Source organism: Choloepus didactylus, chromosome 19 (assembly GCF_015220235.1).
Source record: "Choloepus didactylus isolate mChoDid1 chromosome 19, mChoDid1.pri, whole genome shotgun sequence".
Taxonomy (NCBI): domain Eukaryota; kingdom Metazoa; phylum Chordata; class Mammalia; order Pilosa; family Megalonychidae; genus Choloepus; species Choloepus didactylus.
Window position 1 is genome coordinate 46,682,226 of NC_051325.1, and position 21,841 is coordinate 46,704,066.

Consider the following 21,841-nt stretch of genomic DNA (forward strand, 5'->3'; position numbering starts at 1 on the left):
GAATGAATTAGTACCAATTCTACACAAACTCTTCAAAAAAACTGAAGAAGAGGGAAAGCTACCTAACTCTTTGTATGAAGCCAACATCACCCTAATACCAAAACCAAAGATACTACAAAAAAGGAAAATTATAGACATATTTCTTTAATGAATATAGATGCAAAAATCCTCAACAAAATACTCGCAAATTGAATCCAGCAACACATTAAAAGAATTATACACCATGACCAGGTGGGATTTATTCCAGGTATGCAAGGCTGGTTCAACACAAGAAAATCAATTAATGTAATATACCACATCAATAAATCAAAACAGAAGAAGCACATGATCATCTCGATTGATGCAGAAAAGGCATTTGACAAAATTCAACATCCTTTCCTGATGAAAACACTTCAAAGGATAGGAATAGAAGGGAACTTTTTCAATATGATAAAGGCAATATATGAAAAACCCACAGCTAACATCACACTTAATGGGGAGAGACTGAAAGCTTTTCCTCTAAGATCAGGAATAAGACAGGGATGCCCACTATCACCATTGTCATTCAACACTGTGCTGGAAGTTCTAGCTAGAGCAATTAGGCAAGAAAAAGAAATAAAAGGCATCCAAATTGGAGAGGAAGAAGAAAAACTTTCACTATTTGCAGATGACATGATTCTATACATAGAAAATCCAGAAAAATCTACAGCAAAGCTACTAGAACTAGTGAATGAATACAGCAAAGTAGCAGGCTACAAGATCAACACGCAAAAATCTGCAGTGTTCCTATACACAATGAATGTGCAACAAAAGGAGGAAATCAAGAAAAAAATCCCATTTACAATAGCAACCAAAAGAATCAAGTATTTAGGAATAAACTTAACCAAGGACACAAAAGACCTTTACATAGAAAACTATAAGAAACTGCTAAAAGAAATTGAACAAGACCTAAAAAAAAATGGAAGAACATACCATGTTCATGGATTGGAAGACTAAATATAGTTAAGATGGCAATTTTACCTAAACTGATTTACAGATTCAATGCAATACCAATTCAAATCCCAACAACTTACTTTACAGAAATAGAAAAACCAATAACTAAATTTATTTGGAAGGGTAAAGTGCCCCAAATAGCCAAAAATATCTTGAGAAAGAGAAATGAAGTGGGAGGTCTCACACTACCTGACTTTGAAGCATATTACAAAGCTACAGTGCTCAAAACAGCATGGTACTGGCATAAGGACAGAGATACTGATCAATGGAATCGAACTGAGTGTCCAGAAGTAGACCCTTGCATCTACGGACAACTGATCTTTGATAAAGCAGTGAAGCCGAAGCAACTGGGAAAGAGCAGCCTGTTCAATAAACGGTGTTTGAAGAACTGGATATGCATTTCCAAAAGAATGAAAGAGGATGTCCATCTCACACCTTATACCAAAATTAACTCAAAGTAGATCAAAGACCTAAACATTAGCACCAAGACCATAAAACTCTTAGAAGAAAATGTAGGGCAATATCTTAGAGATCTTGTGATAGGAGGTGGTTTCTTAGACCTCACACCCAAGGCACGAGCAACCAAAGAACAAATAGACAAATGGGATCTCCTCAAAATTAAACACTTTTGTACATCAAAGGACTTTGTCAGAAAAGTAAAAAGGCAACCTACACAATGGGGGATGATATTTGGAAACCACATATCAGATAAGGGTTTAATATCCCGAATATATAAAGGAATCCTGCATCTCAATAACAGAAAGACAAACAATCCAATTAAAAAATGGGCAAAAGACATGAACAGACATTTTTCTGAAGAGGAAATACAAATGGCTCAAAAACATATGAAAAAATGCTCAACTTCACTGGCTATTAAGGAAATGCAAATCAAAACCACAATGAGATACCATCTCACACCTACCAGAATGGCCATTATCCAAAAAACAGAAAATGACAAGTGCTGGAGAGGATGTGGAGAAAGAGGCACACCTATTCATTGTTGGTGGGAATGTAGAATGGTGCAACCACTCTGGAAGACAGTGTGGAGGTTCCTCAGGAAGCTAAGTATAGATTTGCCATATGACTCACCTATTCCATTGCTAGGTATATACTCAGAGGAACTGAAACTTAAAACACAAGCAGACATTTGTAAACCAATGTTTACTGCAGCATTATTCACAATTGCCAAGAGATGGAAACAGCCCAAATGTCCATCAAAGGACAAGTGGATAAACAAACTGTGGTACATACACATGATGGAATATTATGCAGCTGTAATACAGAACAAAGACATGGATCATGTAATAACGTGGATGAACCTTGAGGACATTATGTTGAGTGAAGTTAGCCAGAAACAAAAGGACAGATTCTGTATGGTCTCACTAATATGAACAGACATTAATGAACAAACTTTGGGAGTTAAAAGCTGACAACACAGGCAACCAGGAGATAGAAAGAGGGCAGACACAAGCCATTTGATGCTGAAGGACTACAGAATGTTTAGGATTGATTGCATAGATCCAGAAATAGATAGCATAATACTGTGTGATGGTAGCACAGTATTGCAAGTACACTGAACAAAGATGTCTGTGAGTAAAGCTGAAAGAGGTGGGATAGGAGAATGTATGACACCAGAGGTAAAGATAGATGATAAAGACTGGGACTGTATAATGTGGCAAAAACTGGAGTGGCCAATGACTGTTACTAAATATACAAATATAAAAATGTTTTTGCATGTGGGAAAGCAAATGAATGTTAACCATGTAGAGAGTTGAAAAAGGGATGGTATTCAGGAAAAAACATAATCAAAGCAAACTGGAGTCTATGGTCAACAGTAACATTGTAATATACCTCCATTAAATGTAACAAAGGCAATATGCCAGTGCTAAATGTGTATGAGAGGGGGATATAGGGGAGGAATATGGGATTCTTGGTAGTGGTGTTATTTCCTGTCCTTACTAGTATATTGTATTGTATGACATGTTATTTTTCTTTTTATCATTTTTTTTCTTATTGCTAAAAAAAAAAAAAAAAAAAAAAACAATTTTTCTTGTAGTAATCAATAAGTTCAAGTGCTGACTGTGGTGATAAATGTACAACTTTATGATGATACCATGAACAACTGTTTGTACACTGTGGATAAATGTATGCTATGTGGACATAACTCTATAAAAATGTAGGAAAATATATATATAGGAGTAAAAGTGTTGGAGAAAACATGGTGAGAGGGATGTACCTATCTACCTGTTGAGGAGCAGGTAGAATGGTGTAACCTTTCCGAAGGTCAGTGTGGTTGTTCCACAAAAAGTTAAGTATGTGGGGACCAAAAAGTCCTCCAACCTATTATGGGGTATGTCATTTGAAGATCTGAGAGCAGAGACATGAATGAACATTTGCAAACTGGTGTTCATGGAGGCAGTAATCATGATTTGTAAAGGGTGCAGATGACCTAAGGGTACATTGACTGAAGAATGGAATGGTGTACTGTGGTGTACACATACAGTGGAACATTGAGCAACTACAAGGAGTGAAGCTGTGAGATACACAAGGTGAATGGATCCTGTACACAGTATCTGAGTGAAGTACACCAGAAATAAAGGCAAATACTTTAATGCCTCGCCAGTATGGACTAACTACAATGTGTAAACTCAGAATTGAATCTTAGAACATAGCCTAACGTGGACATAATAATTGTAATAGTCCCTAGATTGTAAGCTCTTACAGCAGTTAACTCTATCCCTGAATTGTAATGCCTATCTCTAAACTTTGAGATGCTGATCCCTTAGCGTATAACCTGATTGATCTCTGGAATAATGCATATCTCTGAGACACCTGAAACTCAGAGCTAGAGCTCGGCAGATATGAATGTCAGTATTAGCACATACAGCCACTGTTAGAAAAAAAAAAAAAAGCTGAAAAAGAGCGCAGACTTCAATTAGTGACATGAATGAAGCAGGTCTGGTTAAGACCAGGGCAAGCCAGGCCAAAGGGTAAAGGTTGAAACTGATTGTGTTTTAAAACTTCAACTTCCATATGAGACCAAGGGAAGAGATATTTATTTGGTACAGGATCTAAATTTTCTAAACGGTACGACTCTACAGTCGATTTGTTCAAACACCACAATTGCATGGAACTTTGAATAGGAAGTGAGATACGGTAGGTTAGTATAGGCTGGAGTGAAATAGTGACACATCCCAGAGTAATTTGGGCAGATAATAAAAAAATATATTTACAGCCTCCCTCTCCCCAGCCCCGAGGATCTGGGGGAAGGTGCGGATGCGTTGGACATCCTCACCTGGACTGGTGTTGATGTTGTCACAAACATTGGGACTGGCGGTTTGATGTGCTGAGCCCTCGATCGTGGGACTTGCCCTTATGAAGCTCATTACTGCAAAGGAGAGTCTAAAGTTGTATGTAATGGTGCCTAAGAGTCTCCCCCTGAGTACCTCTTTGTTGCTCAGATGTGGCCCTCTCTCTCTCTAACTGAGCCATCTCGACAGGTGAACTCACTGCCCTCCCCACTACGTGGGACCTGATTCCCAGGGGTGTAAATCTTCCTGGCAATGAAGAATATGACTCCCGGGGATGAATGTGGACCCAGCATCGTGGGACTGACAGTATCTTCTTGACCAAAAGGGGAATGCAAAATGAGATGAAATAGTTTCAGTGGCTCAGAGATTTCAAATGGAGTCGAGAGATCACTCTGGTGGACATTCTTATGCACTATATAGATAACACGTCTTAGGTTTTAATGTATTGGAATAGCTAGAAGTAAATACCTGAAACTACCAAACTCCAACCCAGCAGTCTGGACTCCTGAAGACAATTATATAATAATGTAGATTACAAGGGGTGACAATGTGATTGTGAAGACCTTGTGGATCACACCCCCTTTATCTAGTGTATGGATGAGTAGAAAAATGGGGATAAAAACTAAAGGGCAAATGGGGTGGGATGGGGGGGATGATTTGGGTGTTCTTTTTTCACTTTTAGTTTTTTATTCTTGTTCTGGTTCTTTCTGATGTAAGGGAAATGTTCAGAGATAGATTGTGGCGATGAACGCATAACTATGTTATCATACTGTGGACAGTGGATTGTATACCATGGATGATTGTATGGTGTGTGAATGTATTTCAATAAAACTGAATTTAATTAAAAAAAAAAAAAAAAGAGTGAAGCCTGAAGAGATGAGGACACTGAAGCTGCTCTGTCCTCAAATAGGGTCTTCCAAGAATGTCAAGTCCAGACATGGAGATTGAGGGACTAGGTGGGCTAAGGTCAACATTAAAAGCTGTTAAACTTTTAGACCTAGGCCGGAGCTGGTAGACCTAGCAGACAGGATCTAGGGGACATAGATGGGGCCCGCTATGAAGCAAGCCTTCCCTTGGCAGGCAGTGCAGAAGGCCCAGAAATTTGAAAAATGGCACTTGAATGGCCACTTGGGTTGCTGGATAATGAGCATAACTTTAGCAGATTGGTTAATTAAGACCAAAATTGCAAACAAAACTCACAAGGGGAAGCCAAAGGAGAAACACAGGGAGTTACAAGGCATAGAGTGTCCGCAACTAGGAAGAAAAAGGGTGGGGAGAGGAGGGGACAAATACTTAAAGGAAAAGATAAAGAGACATCCAAAGGTGACAACTTCCTCAGAGACGGGAGGAGATTCCCCAGGTGGACAGTCAGTAACGAGAGCCTTAGAAGAGGAAGGAATGGTGAGGATCTCAAATTCTACTCCGTGCTTATGAAATAAGGCTTTGAGAAGTGTCTGTCCACTGAGTATTGCAGACTTCTGGGCACCTTTTATATACCAGCTACTGTCCCCGGGACTGTGGACGCAGCAGAAAACAAGGCCTACCAAGGCCCTGCCTTCAGGAGATGGTTCCAGAGGGAAAGACACAGAAACAAATGACAATGCCAGGTGGTGACAAGAGCTGGAAAGAAAACCCCAGCAAGTTCAAAATACAATCACATGCTACCAGAAAATTAAAACAAAACAGGACTATACAGTGAACCCTATTGTAGATGACGGACTAGAGTTAATAGCACAGTTATAAAAGTGTTCTTTCAAGAATTGTAACAAATGTAGCACACTAATGCAAGGTGTTAATAGGGTGGTATGCGGGAACTCTATTTCATGCATGATTTTTCTTTAAACCTACAACTTCTTTAAAAACAACAACAACAACACAAACAGAGCTGTGAGGAGCAGAGGCAGGAGTGAGGACAGGTGCTATTTCACGTAAGGTGGTCAGGGGAGGCCTCTCTGAGGAGCTGATATCTGAGCAGAGAATGGAGTGAATAAGACAAGAGAGCCACATAATTATCTGGAAGAAAAAGCATTTTGGACAAAGAGAAAAGAGCCAGCACAGAGGTCCTGAGGTCAGAACAACCTGGCATGGTTCAAGGAGCAGGAAATGGGCCATTATGGCTAGAGACAGAGTTAGAGGGTGAAGACAGGAGCAGGGAGAAGGGAGGACAAGAATCAAAGACACAGAGAGGGACCAGATCACGTGGAGCTCCCCAGGCCACATTACAAAGTTTGGTTTTTATTCTGAGTGTGATAGGATATTAGAGGGTTGTCAGCAGGAAAATGCTGCGATGTCGCTTGTTTTAAACTGTCCATCAGGCTACAGTGTAGAGAAAAGACCTGGGAGAGGCAGGAGGGAGGTAGGGAGGAAGTTGGAGTGGTCCATCCAATAGAGAAGGGTCCAGGGTAGGGATCGGCAAACTATGGCCTGTGGGCCAAATCCGGCCCGCTGCCAGTTTCTGTAAAGTTTTATTGGAGCACAGCCACAGCCACTCATTTGTTTCCATATTTTCTATAGCTGCTTTTGCTACAATAGAGAGTTGAATAATTGTGACAGATGCCACAGAGTTGAAAATATTTACTCCCTTGGCCCTTTACAAGAAGCATTGATTGGTCCCTGGTTCGGGGTGTTGACAGTTGAGGTGGTGAAGGAGTTCTAGACAGACTTGGGGAGTGGAGTTTACAGGGCAGATGCTGGATCACAGTCCGGGCTCTTCTCCCCAAGCCTGGAACGTTCCAGCCTCTTGGCTTCCCTGGGCCTCTGAAGACTGGCAGAGAAGGAACAGACTCACCCAAGTCCAGTCCTTACAGCAGCTTTTGCAGTGGTCCACTGGCTTTCTAACCTGAATTCTCAGGGCAGTTACGGGCTTTGCCCCTTCTTCCAGCCTGCAATTGCCCTCCACAGCTCCTCTCACTGATGAGGCATGAGCCAGTGTCCTTGGCTACCCAGAAAGCTCCAGAAGCTGTAGGATCCCTCTTGCACAAGTGTTATATTCCACTCTCATCTTTCAGGCTGAATCATAGTGAGTGCAGGCCAACTTCCAACCATCAGAGCTAAATCTCAATGCCTGTGGTATTCTCCAAAGTCCCAGGAGGCCCCTCTGCCCTGTTCAATAGGCCAGAAGTCCCAGGAAGTTAACATCCCCAAAAGTGACCCTCAAGCATGACCGGTGGGAGTTGGTACACAAATACCCCAACTCCCTCACATTTCAGGGGATCTACACAGGCTCTCAGAATTCCAGTAGGCACTCAGATCTCAACAGTCTTGAGACCAGTTACTCACAAGGGCCACTTACTTCAGAATTCCCCCTTTGTTGATTCTATCCTTCCCTGTCTCATCTGTCTACGTCCCAAATAAAGCCTTTACACTCAAATCCCTCCTCGGATCTGCTCCTAGGAGAACCCTATCCCACGTGCCCCTTATCTTCACTCTTCCCAACAGAGCCTGTGCCTTTCACCATAGCCAGCTGCCTGCAATGCTCTCCACTGGGCACAGGCAGGACCAAGGAAAGGAAAAACAGGTGGATGCCGAGTCCCGGACTCAAGGGTGTGTGTGCCCGATGGTCCCTGGACCACGGATGGGCGGCCTAGAGCCCCGACTCCTCCAGGATGAAGCCCCAACTCCTGTTCTGGTACCAAGACTCTGAAAGTGTCCCTCTACCTGTATTTCCAGCCTCAAACATGTCACCCACTCGTGTCTCTAAACTGCAACCCAAGCTGTCCCTGCTCACTGGCCTGCCAGAACACAGGACCCAACTCGGACAGGACCCACTCTGAGAAGTCTTCCCAGACTGGAGTAGTTGGCCCAGCCACTGTATTTCCTCAGCTCTCACCAAAGTATAGGACCTAGCACAAAGTATTTTGTAAGAAACATGGTACAGAAGAAATAACATGGGCTTGGGCGCAAGCCAGCCTGGGTTTGTACCTTAACTCTTGCTTAAAATGACATGGCCTTGGGGATGCTACCCAGCCTCTCTGAGTCTCCTTTCCCTCATTTCTAAAATGGGGATGCCAACAACACCGTTATCATCAGGTTAGTTTGAGGGTTAGCAACATAGGGCAGTAAGTGCCTGACTCAAACTAGAGGGCCACATGGTTACCGTAGGGTGCATGTTCCTTCCCAATAGGCCATGGGCTTCTCACAGTATCCGGCACATAGTTGGGGCTTGACAAACCCTTATTACATTAATGAACACAGGAATGAGTCAACTACTCCAGTCACTCAATCTTCAAGCCAAAGGCTGTGAACTCAAATGCCTGCAGGAAACATCCTAGTGACATGAGCAAAACAGGCCAACTTTAGAACAGTGGTCACCTTAGAGCACATGCCCCCTAAACAGGGTAGCCAAAGCACCCCACTGCTGCCACCCCAGAGGACAGGCCTTAAGTGACTTTAAATGTTGCAATAAAATGTGAATGACCAAAACAAACAGTGAAAGATAAACAAAGCATTTCTTCAACTGAAGGGCTACAATTGATGACCTCCATCCCATTTCAGAGGGGGGAGACCTTAAGATGACTCAAATTTAAATTTCCTCATAGTACAGGATATCATTCTTTTAAATCAGGACTAGGAAAAATGGACAGTGTCTTTGAGCAATATTTCTTAATAGTAAGAATATGATTATTATAATCACAGAATTCTTGGAGTGCCTATCTTGAAGCATGATCTGTACATATATTATCACCAGCACTACATTTCTTTTGGGTGCTAATCCCCACATCGATAAGAGTGGGCTGAGCACAGAGGTTGTTAAATGGAGTTGAAAGGCTGACTTAATCACTACCATCAACAAACTTTTACAGGTTAGAAAATCTTCATCTGGCCTGTGTCTGCAAAACTTTTGTTGCTGACTTCGATGTCCTTGGGTGATGCTAAAACACCTTGAAGTGAAAGAAATTAGGAAAACCAGAAACAGAGGAAGAGAGTAAGTACATTTACATGCACTGGTCTGGAACAGGTAGGTTGAGGGGCTGGACTGTCAATTGAGCAAAACCTCAATTACAGAGCAATCTAATGTATACCCAGGTACATTATCACAACTCAATAAACAGCTCTTTAGAATTAAGCAACTCTAATTTGCTCTCCTTTCAGCCTGAATGTCAGCCCTGAGAATGTGATATGACCTACACTCAAATTAGGAGGCATCCTTCTGAAGCACTGAACCTCGTGGTCCCAGGAGGGCAAGTGAGCTGTGCGCCAGTCTGCTGGAATACACCTTTTGAGAGAGAGACAGGGACCTGGCCTGGGCCTCCCTGTGGGCTCAGAATGAGCACCTGCTATGGAAGACATCAGAGAGGCCTTCAGCCCCTGGCACCCTCGGCCACTGTGGGGCCCTGTGACTCCCCACCCTGGTGTGACCATATATATGCACAAGCGATGCAAGATGGAGGTGGGCCCGTGTGGGCAGGTAGCTGAGGACAGATAGGACCAGCTGCTTTTCATTGGTCTGCAGATTCCCCTGGGCTTCCTGACTGATCAGTGATGGATACGGCATGTGGCTCAGGGAATTCTGTCCTACCACGGACCCCATGTCCCAAAGGATTCCAAGCCCACGTTAGCTCTACACATTTCCACTTCTTCCCTCTCTTCTCGTATGCTCACAGCATCACTGCTGGGGACAGTATTGGCCCCACTTTACAGAGGAATTAAGTGACTTCTCCAGGCCACATGGACAGTAACCAAATCAGCAGCCAGGTCAGGTGTCATGTCCTTACCCCCTGAGCACCTCGCCACCTTTTACTTCCTTACAGGGGCCTGTTTCCCAAGCAGTGTTCTAAGAACTCCGCCGTCCATTACCTCACTTCTTCCTCAGGACAGTCCTAGGAGGTGGCAATCCCACTCTCATTTCCAGAGGGCCACCTGAGGCCCAGAGAGGTGTATGACAGCCTCAAGGTCACACAGCTGGGTCACAACGCGGAAAGAATTCAAACTCTGGGGTTCTAGCTCCGAAATCCAATTCTGCCATTGAACTGGAACCAAACGGAGGAGGCCTGTGAGAAAGAAAACTCCACACAGGTGGCTTTCTTTCTGTGACGCCCCATTGTCATCCAGGCGCTTCCTGCCCTGAGCCCACACCCTGTGACGTGTGCGGCCATCAGCGCTCAGGAACGGGAAATGCAGGCAGTCTTGCCATCCCAAAGAGAGCACTTAGCCCTTGAGAATCCTTTTTTCCTTCAAATTTTCTCCCTTCTCTGAAAGAAGATTCATATTTTCCCCTTGGTATTTTTTTTTAACAAGCGCAAATATTTCAGTATTGAAGTACTTAAGCATCCTGGCTCAGCAAAGGCAAAGGCTCTTAAGAAGTGAGTCAGTTTTCATAAGAGGTTTCCCCAAATGCTCTGGTTTGCCACCCTCAAATGGGGCCCTGGCCACAGACTCCAGGTCTCAGGCTTCCTCTGGCTGCTGCTGCTTCTGTGTGTCCCTGCCTTCCATTTGCTTGGAGTCCACTAGCTCTTTAGGACGGTGAGTGTCTGTAGTGGGTTGAATGGGGGCCCCCTCAAAAGGCTACATCCATGTACTAATACCTGAACCCTGCAAATGTGACTTTACTGGGAGAAAGGGTCTTTACTGTAATTAAGGGCCTTGGGATAAGGCCATCCCAGATGACCTGGGCAGTCTTAAATCCAATGGAAGATGTCCTTATCAGAAGAGGAGACACAGGGAGGGGAAGACCATAGGAAGACAGAGAGGAGATGGGAGTTATGAAGCCCCAAGGCCAGGAACTCCTGGAGCCCCCAGAAACTGGAAGAGGCGAGAAGGCTTCTCCCCGAGTCTCAGCAGAGAGCACAGCCCTGTAGACACCTCAGTTTGGGGTGGGGGGGAAACACTGCTTAAAGGCACTCAGCATGTCGTGATATATTACCCAGCCACAGGAAACTAACACAGGAGGGAAGAGTTAAGTTCCTTTTTCCAGGCACTGGGAATTTGGTTCTTGCCATTACAGAGAGGCAGGTGGGGGTTAAAGCAGCAGGTGGGGGGAGACGCCAGCCCTAAGCCTCACCTGCCCTCTGGACCCATTCGGCTGGCTCAGGGGCTCCTGGCGCCAGGTGCCTTCAGCAGCCCTGCAGGTGTGGCCCAAACAGCATGAGCCAGACCTGCCCGCTCTGGCCTTCAGGAATGCCCTTTTCTCAGCCTGGCCGCGCCTGGCCTCCCAGCAGCAAAATGAGTAAAATAAAACCAACATTCAGACCTGCAATTACGGTTAAACGAGATAACACATGTGAGGGGACAGAATATGTTCAAAGGGTCCAGCTTCCAGTTTACCACCAACTGAGTGTCAAATGGAAAAAGTTTAATAGGGAAAAAATGAGGACCAAAAATATATATATATAAATAGACAGCCCACACTAAAAATATGGAGGCATTTCAGCAATGTATAATAAAAGGGGAGCAGCTTTTAGGGAGCTCCAAACCCCACCCCTCCATTGCTCACTTGTAAGAGAGCCCTAGTGCAGCTGCACGCAGCCCTAAACTACAGTGACTGGTGAGGGGTTTCAGAGCAGTGGCAGCTCCCGGATCACATGATCCTAGCATTAGTGGGCCGGGGGCAACACTGCTCCTCCAGGCTTGGCCAGCAAAGGACAAGCCACAGTCCCAGGGAACCCTGGCCACCTCTGCAAACAAAGGCACAGAGCTGTATGCTCTGTCCCGACAGCCTCTGAATTTAGCTTTCCATAGCTTTGGCTCCCCCATCCTAATGGGGGACATAAAGTGAGAGGAAACCAAGCATTGTCCTGTTCCATTTGTCTGTGTGCCAAGTTCAGAATGTGCTACACTAGGTCCCATAGTCATTTGTCCTGTTCTCATCACCAGCTTTGCACCAGACCCATGAGAGAACACAGTCCGTCCTCCGACGGAGCTCCATCCCAGTGTGGGAGGCCGCATGAGGGTTCTGGAGGACAGCCCAGGAGCTTACATGTTCACTGCATACCTGAAAGCCCTGGCAGAGGCCCCTGTGTCACACAAATCAGTCTTAAGGCGCCAAAAACATACAAGGCCTAAAGTGATCAAATTGATGGTTTCTTTTATATATGAATAGTACCCAATGTAAATGATTTTAAAGCAGATTTTTTTTCCTACTTGCTTTGTTCATGACATGGCCTAATTTTGTTGATCTTCAGCTAAGTGTTCATGGAGTTAGGCTGATCAAATGAATTCCTGCTGAGGCCAATAATTCACTCACTCATCCATCATTCAATAGATATTTTAAGTGTGAAATAACTGTGTGTCGAAAACAGCCAAAGAGTGGCAATTTCATATAGCTTGGCATTCTCTGCACTTGTGCCAGGGCTACGCTTAGCACAGGAGACTTAGCATGAACAAAATAGACAATGCCCCTCCTTTCACAGAGCCTATGTCCCAAAGACAGAGACGGAAAAGTACCAAATAAACAATGAAAAACATAGTTTAACTGTGAGAAGGGGTATGTAGAAAAAGGAGACAAGGTGATGTGACAAAGCGGCAGCTAGGATGGGGGACAGGTGGGTGGAGGGGTCAGGGAAGACCTAGTAGAGAAGATTCCATGTTGACATTTATGCTGAGATCTGAATGACAAACCACCGGCCACGTGAATACCAATCTAGAGTCAGGGCAACCGAGGAGAGAGAATCCCTGGATGCAATCTCCGGTCCAGGCCAGGCTACCACCACCCGGGGACCAGCCCAGGGAGCTCAAGGGCTTCACGCCAACCCTACCTTGGCCAAGGACACCAGATTCCGGATCCTTCTGGGGGGTTAATGTTTTTACCTTCAAACACACTGGGTAACATTCTACAGCTGGTATAATATGAACAGCTTCATTATTTCATTCACTAAATTATGCTATATTAAAAATTTGATTGCCAAACATAACACTGGCAAAACTAATACATCCATATGCTGCTGTTGCCAGTGTAAACTGTCAAACGGTTTTTGCGAAAGCAATAATGCAACACAAAGAAAAAGCTATAAGATGCTCAATTTGGCCTAGCAACTCTACCCCCAGGGAATTTATCCTAAGGAAATAATCTGGTTCAATAGAATAAAAATGTTCTCTGTCTGAAGCACTCCACTGAGATGATAATTGTTGTAAACACCAGGGAAAAAAAAACAAAAACGAAAGCACCTGGAATTATCTAGATGTCGGCAAAAAGGGAGATTTTTAAAAAACAGGATAATTCATATGATGAAATAGTATACAACCATTAAGCGTGGAAACAAAGATTTTACACAATTTCAAAAATAAATGGGATATAAAATTTCTTGAAAGCAGCAGAAAAGCAAACAATGGGCCTATTTAGTGGAAGTATATAAACGATACCTCAAGGTGAAGAATAGGAAAACTGAGAGGAACTGAATAAGGGCCAGTGGGCTGGGGGATCATTGAAAAAGTCCTTTCAAAATAATTATATGGAATTTTCAATGAAAAAGTCTCTCAAAGCCAATAGTACTCTCTGAACGGTGCAATAGAAAGCCCAAGAGCACAAGGATATGCGTTCATTATGACTTTAAATACAAAATAAATACAAATTTGAAGATACCTTCTGTTATATTCCACACAACCATTCACGTATAGATGTGAGACTCAACTTTGAATAAGACAATGCATGATTTTATAATACCTTTCCCTCTTTTATTGAGGGGTGGGGTGAGAGGCCATTGGAAGGCATGGAGGCCACTGAACTGGGGGAGGGACAGCAGATGATAAAAGGAGCCTCCCCCAACCCACCAGCACATCACTCTGTCAGGATGGGGCAGATGAGCCCCCGTAACGCCAGGCACTGGGGGGCGAGGCCAGGGCCCCCGGGAGGCCACTCACCTTTCACGATCAGCTCCGCGTAGTTGGACACGCCGGAGCCCCCGTCAGAGCGGATCACGCAGCGGTACTTGCTGACGCTACGCTGGGCAGTGTCCGCCACGCTGACCGTGGCCGAGAAGCGCCTGTGGTTGACCACACGAGTGACCATGAGGGCTGTGTCCCGGCCATTCCATTGCTGAAGGACAGACGGAGGGAGGGAGGAGAGAAATCACTGCATCATTATATGCAGCAGGAGGACCCCCGGCCCAGAGGCTCCGCCCTTCCCCACGCCCTCAGGCCCAGGAGTTCCCACCGATGCTTATTAAGACTCATTTTCACCAGTGATCTGATTCAAGAGTAAACGTTGCTACTGAGCTGATTCAAGAGAGTGGATGCCTGGTGGTAAGAGGGAGGGGAAAGTCCTCTGTGAAACACCTTGGCTTCGCTGAGCTGCGTTTGGGGCTGCCACACAGCCCCTTAAAGCCCCTCCCTTCTTTTTTTTTTTTTTTTTTTTTGATCTATTAAGCAGAACTCATAGCCTGCTCTCCGCCACACCCACCCCCCAAGACAGATTCAGCAAATTAGCAAAACCCAGCCCTCGTGAACTGATAATAAGCAACCTGGCTCCCAAGCCCTCAGCCTCATTCCCCACAGCTGATGCCCTAAAACCCACCCACAGCCTCTGAGCCCCACCCCACAGGGACCCCTCTTCCCCCATTAGTGGGACGCGGGTGGAAGCTTTTCGGCACCTCTCCCCCTTGACATATGCTCCTTCCTCTGCCTGAAATGTTCTGTCTTCCCGGGGACACTCCTTCTCCCTTAAAACCCCAGGTCCAGCTCACCACTACCTCTGGAAAGTTCCCTGACTATCACACCACCAGGTGCAAACTTTCCATGCATTTTTCCCACTTGAGACCGTGAGCTCCCCGAGGGCAGTGACGTAGCTACATTCCTCTCCAGAACCTTGTCCTGAAGCCTTCCAACTTGGGAGACATTTATGGAAGCAAGATGAATGCACAGCAGTTTCTGTCCTTAGCATCCTGAGTTTTAGGCATGATATTCTGAGTTTCAAAAGCCCCTTTCATGGTAGCAAGTTAGGAGAGCTGGCAAGGCACACATGCGTGTGGATGCAATTTAAGTGAGTATTTATTAAGCATCCACTATGTCCCAGACCCTGAGCCAGATATTTCTGCAAAAATCATCTTTTTAATCCTTACAGCCTTGTTTGAGATGTGTAATATCGCTGATCTTCACAAAAGAAGATTTCAAATGTCAGAGAGGCTAAATAAATATGCAGAGCATTTAAATAAGTTCCTTCTCCAGGTTTTCCACCTCCAAGCCAAGCACTTTTCACTAAGACCTCATCCTGACTGCCTGCCTTAATTTAAAAAATTTTCTCCAGAAAAGAGATTGAGTGTTTTAATTGTCCGGTCAGATTTAGGGAAACCTTGTGATTTATGAGTTTTCCCATGCCCCAAGCCTTCTGAGATGCAATCTTCACTGTTTCCTGCTCAAAGTGAACAATTTCACCAAGTACACCAACCTACTTTCATCCGTGTCATCTCCCATCGCCCCCATGAGTGACAGGTCGGGACTGGGATGCCGGAGGTGAGAAGAACCACCATGTCTAGCTGTGCAGTGGGCAACGGGGCGGGACCAAGACCAGGGGAGGGCATGAGCAGAGGGCAAGAGACAGAGAGTGGGAACCCAGGCCTCCATCCTAGCAGTGACTTGTAGCAAGGACATCCTCCAGTCTAGACAGGGAGACGGTAGATGATTTTTTCTTTTTTTCACTTTTTGACATTCTTCAAACTTTCTGTCTTGAACATATATTGCTTTTATCTTTGAAAACAGTGAAATAAATGGAATCTCTTTAAAAAGGCACAGCACTCAGGGCTGCCGTAACTCACTCCAATTCCAGAAACTAACCAAAAGGACCAGACAAAAGCAAATAGAAGGAAACAGAAGAGGGAAAAAGGTCATTAGTGCTAAAACTGCCAACCACTTGCCCCAGACCTTGAAATATTTTTGCAAGAAATAGTACAACTTGGATCACATCATGAAAACCTATCAGATGCCAAACACAAGTTCCTTTTCCAAAAGAGCAGTGCAAGGAGGCAGTAGAGGGAATTCCGGCAAACACCGGGAGTGTGTCTCAATTTGCAGGACAGAGGGATGAAGGTATGTGTGGAAGTCAGAAGAGACGGGTCACCAAAAGGAGTCGGTTTTCTCCACTGCTGAGCAAGGCCCCCCAGGGCCACCATGTTCCATCTGACAGGTGAGTGATGAGGCTTCAGGCAGACACATTTTAACCCGATTATTTGTATCATCTTAAACAATTTTATATTTTCTTCCTTTTTAAGTGACAATGAATAAGCACTTTTATGTGCTAAGTATTTTGCAAGCCTTCTCCTGAAATTGTATACAGTGGACATACCAGTTTTCTCCATTGTATATATACGAGGAAGCTGAAGCTCAGAGAAGTGCAATGGACTGCTGAAGCTTGCACAGTTTGGAAGTGACAGAGCTACGATTTGAATGCAAGGCATTAGACTTCAGGCCATCCTTAAACCACCATGCGTGTTCTTTTGATGTGGAGTAACTATTTCCCCCATCACTCACCTCTTCCAGGACCCTCATTCTCAAATGTGGAAATGTGAGAGCGTGTGGGCAGGTGTATGACCAGAATGATCAGCCTATTGGCTACCAATTTCTTGGTCAAGGGCAAAAAAAAATAAAAATAAAAATAAAAAATCAACAGTAGCAAAGGAAGGGGATGGAAGGTGGGATGTCATATAGGGAGTGAGGAGAAATAAGCAAAAATGCAAGTGGGCCCACCCCACAGACAGCCAATGAGACTCCAGGCTTTTCCTCAAACATGCCATACTTTGAGAAGCCAAGAAATTAGGGGGATAAAAACAGAGAGATTGAGAGTGATGTGAGTCCACGGGTTCTACAAAACATCAGCAAAGAGGTGAATGGATAAGGTGGAGAATGAACCTTGAGGTGCCAAGGGTGAATGGTGGGAAAAAAGAAATGCCAGTTGCAGAATTCAAAATGATGTTAGACATAAAGAGAAGCATTGACACTGAAGAAAATGGAGGACAGGCTTTCAAAAAGTGGCCCAGCAAGCAAAGAAAACAAAGATAAAAGGAATTGAAGAGACAGAAACCAATCATCAGTCCTCCTGAAGAAGCAGCCAAAGAAATAGAACACAAGTCATATTCCAAGATATAATAGGACACTTTGATAAACTCAACTAAGATCTGAATCTACAGATTGAAATGACCTACCACCTACCTGAGGAAATTTATGAAAAGCAAAATAATTGAGAATACATGTTGACAAAAATTCTGAATTTTAAGGATAAAGAATATAAAAATCCAGGCAGAAAAAAACAATGTACCAAAACAAATAGGCCCAGCTAGTATAAAACTCCTCATCTCCAATAAATGCTGTTTCACAACCATGTGCATTTCTAACAAGTTTCCAGTGATGCAGTCTGTCTTGGGACCACACTTTGAGAACCTCTGCTCTAGAGAATTCCAAAAGCATTGCTCTTTCCACACCAACCCTGTTTTCCTCCCCTATTTAAAGACTTGGCTATATGTTTATATTTTCTCCTTTTTCCTGTTTTATTGGAATCTTAACCCAGCCTGTAAATTCCTCTGGGCAGAAATTATACCTTCCATGTTTCACACATTCTCAATTTCTGCTTTGGAAAATAATGAGTACATTTCCATTGCGATTAATAATAGAAAAGGGAAAGGGGAGGAGGAAAAAAACCCAACTCAGACTACCAACTCCAATAAACAGCATCCACAAATGGGTATGGACCCTGGAATTCTCTGAAAAATTTGCATTTCTAGCAAGTTCCCAGACAATGCCATGCTGCCAGTTCAGGAACCACCCTTTGAGAAGCTGTTTCAAAGGGTTTTTAAGAGGATTAACTGAACTCTATCATATAAGCCAGTTAGCACAATGCCTAGCCCAGACTAAACACTCAAAATTGTTAATGTGACTTTTACTTAATAAATGCTCAGACAAATCCCATTAGGTTGAACAAACTATTTATCAAACTCACTTAGCTATACAACTCTTTACTCATAGGAGATACACTGACTTTTCATTGGAAGCAGTCCATTACCGCAGAGATGCCTGAGCTTTCTGACGCTGCCATGTTCTGAAGAGGTCAATTCCCCAGGCCACTTTTTTTTTTTTTTTTAACATAGATTCAGGAACAGACTACCAGCAAATCTCAAGACAGGAATTTAGGGGATCTTTGCAGCAGGCTCATTGGATTTCAGGAGCTCCTATGTTTAACGTACTGTAGGACGGGGCAGAACAAGTGCATGGATAAAATGGACGTGATGGGTGTCCCTGGAAGATCCCTTTTACAAGCCAGCACTCTCAACCTCCAGCCACGGTGACTGTTGGCTGCTAATGGCTCATGGCTCCCCCTTCCCCAGAGAACTGCCCTCCCCTGCCTGGCAGTCCATGACCCACGACAGACATGCAGTATAAATGCTGAGCCCTTGCGTCCAGGTGGGACCACCTCAACATACAGCTGATGTTCCAGATTCCTCCAGGGGATGAGGCTGAAGCTAGACTGGCTGCAACCACATCTTCTCTTAGCACCTTTCCAGAAGCACCCCTTTCTCTTGAAAGCACTCAATACATCACTGTATCTCAGATTCTGCTTCTAGAGGACTCACCCTAAGACACCACATATTAGTTACTAACCACTGGGAAGAAATTTGTCCAATTGGTTTGTAGAGTCAGAGGGGCTGGAGGATATGATTCCTCTTTGAACAACAAACATAGATGCTTGAAAACCTTGCTACAAGAGGAAAGGAAGCATGCTCTGACATTGTAGAGGAAGGATATAGCTGTGTCTGAAAAATACTCCAGGAACCAGAAGAAAATGTCTAATAAGTCAGAGTGTGATGAGAGCCGCAGCAGCCAGGCATCCATCCATGTCGTGCTTCCCTCTCGCTCCTCCCGGGATTTGACTTCCCTTCAGTGCCCTGCCCCTCTTTCCTAGCACCATCCTTGCTTGTTTACATTCTTGGCTGAGAATTTTTACTCCCCACCTGTCTCTGGGATGGGATCCTCTGCAGATCCTGGCACTTTCTCCCGTTTCCACTCCTCCGATGTCCACTCAATCCTGTCGGTTGCCTGTGTGCCTGGATTTCAGCAGCCGTGTCCTGCTCAGCCAAACCTCCACCACCCCTTGGCTTGTCTTCTCTCCTTACAGTTCCTCTTCTGCCTCTGTCTGGGACTGAGATCACTCTTCTTACACATTTACTCTGCTTAAATTAAATCCCTTTTCCATGTTGCCACAGCATTCTAGCTCAGAGCCTCTCACCATCCGAGCACCCACTGACACTTCTGGTGTCCCTTCTGATCTCTGTTTCTGGGTCCCTGGGTTCCTGCACAGCTGCCTTGACCTTCAGCACTTGCCTTGTCTTGACCAGTCACACTCATGGGCTCCTGCCATCTGGGCTTGTCTCTCTGAACTTGACCTCCATCTTTCTTTGCCTGTGGTCCATCACAGCATTATTTTCTATCGTGGCTCTGAGCCTTCCTGCTTGTCCTTGTCTTGCTATTGCCTGCTCCAAATATGACAAATGTGATTATCCAAAAGCCTATCTTCTAGAGATTTTATAAGACAACCTGCAATTTCCTATCCTTCAATGGGAGAAAGTCTGTTGGTTCAAGAGCTAGATAGAAAAATGTGATCCTCCTGGCTCTGCTAGCATCTGACCTTAAGAAGAAAAGTAAATAATTCTGGACGATACATAAAAATAAGATTTAAAGTAAATGTAACACTCTGCACTTAGCTCTTCGTTATTTGTATTAGTTTCCTATAGCTGATGTAACAAATGACCACAAATATAGTGGCTTAACCTAACACAAATTTATTATCTTACAGTTCTAGAGGTCAAAAGTCATAAAAGGGTTTCAGTGTCTAAGATCAAGTGGCCAGCAACAGCTACATTCCTTCTGGAGGCTCTAGAGGAGAACCATTCCCTTACCTTAAATAGCTTCTTGAGGCCACCTGCATTCCTTGGCTTGCAGCCCTGTCCTCCAGCTTCAAGCCAGCAACCACATGACTCTGACTTCTGCTTCCATTGTCGCATCTCCCTCTCTCTAACTTCCCTTCCTCTTTCTTTCACTTATAAGGACCCTGTGATTACTCTGGGCCCACCTGCATAATCCAGAATAATCTCCCCTTCTCAAGATCCTTTAAGTTAATCCACATTTGCAAAGTCCCTTTTCCCATGTAACGTAGCATATCCTCAGGTTCCAGGGATTAGAATTTGGACAACTTTGGGGGGGCAGGGGAGCTATTATTCTGCCTACCCCAGTCCAGGCTCTACCAGCAAAGCCATGATTTCTGACCACCAGCTGATTCGGGGTGCAGGAAGATCACCTTTTCTCTCGGTCTGCTTGCCAAGCCCTATGCCCACAGGGCTGCATCTGTCTATAGGTGAACCTTTCCCAATTCATTCATCCAGGGTGAAACAGTTCTAAATTGCACAAAGGCATTTTGTAGCCCACCCAGTTCCTTTGAAAGTTCTCTATTTCTTTTACCTTTTTCATCGGCTTGCCTTGCTCTTTTAAAACAAACAACTCAAATTCAACCTTCCTTAGCTTGCCTTTGGTGTCAACTTAGTTTGAAAAAATGTACTCCTTGGAAGAGAAGAGGCTTCAAATACCTACACTTAATAGGTCTGTGCATGTGCATGCTTCCATCCCTAGGCAAAACCTCTCTACCTTCAGGAACCACTGAGAGAAGAAAACAAGAGACCTACTCCTGATGCCACTGAGAAGCTGCTGTTTCCAAAACACCTGAAGGTATCTATAATAGTCTCACCATTTGGTAACTCTTCATCCTCTCTGCACCTGTGTCATGACATTATTCCCTTCATAAAGAGATGAGACAGCCAGCAAAAATGGCTGTCATTAGCTTACAGAGAGCAGGCTGGCTTAGAATTGATTTGTAATTGGCCAAAGTGGAAACTATACTGTCTTTAATAAAAGGAAAGTGTTTCTGGTTTCATTCAACAGACATTATGCTTGATTTACATGATATTCTAATACAGGGTCCTGGAAGCCTTCAGCATGCTGATCTGAGCTTCTGATATTAAAAAATAAAATAAAACAAAATTAGGCACAGCTGAAAATTGTTGATTGCTCCAGCAATCTCCTGGCCAGAAAATATTTAGGAGAAATTCCTACAATTCATTCTGAATGAATTTTCTTTTGATTTCTAGCCATACTGCTTCAATGGTATGACATTTGGAAACTTGCTACGTTCTTGCCCATCAATTCTTTTAAGACCTTTTTTGTATCCTTTTGGCAATCTCTAAAGAATAGCTTATGATTGTTCCTCATTAAAAGCTAAAAGAAACAGAAGTGGAAATAAATCATTTGTGATTAGCTGTGCTGAAACTCTCCCAGGGTCCACTCCCTGCATAGCTGATTGCACATGTGGGCTTGGTTTCTGGGTTCTGAGTCAGGAGAGTCCTGGCCTAAGCCCTCCAGGGAGCTTTCAGCCCCTAGCAAGGACGACGAGCAGGTGATGAAGGGCTCCCCATATGCTGGTCCCCTGCATGGTGTGGTCTCCCTTTGACAATTTCTGCTTACCTTCCAGAAATCCACCTAAGCACCACTTCCTCCAAGGGCCCTTCCCTGATACCCATAAGCATCTCCATCGCCCTCCTCTGCACTCACCAGGCTCCTCTATACCCTGCAGCCTTGCCAGAGCGGTGAGGAAA

The 21,841-nt window shown here is 44.3% G+C and overlaps 1 protein-coding gene across 8 annotated transcripts in view; it reads right to left on the reverse strand.

The window, feature by feature from the left end:
* Positions 1–21,841, reverse strand: part of PTPRT (protein tyrosine phosphatase receptor type T) — a 1,173,155-nt gene that overhangs the window by 682,366 nt on the left and 468,948 nt on the right. For all 8 annotated transcript variants that reach the window (XM_037810913.1, XM_037810912.1, XM_037810909.1 and 5 more), the window contains exon 6: positions 14,079–14,253. In XM_037810913.1, the coding sequence (XP_037666841.1) occupies positions 14,079–14,253 (175 nt within the window). The remainder of the gene's footprint in view (positions 1–14,078; positions 14,254–21,841) is intronic.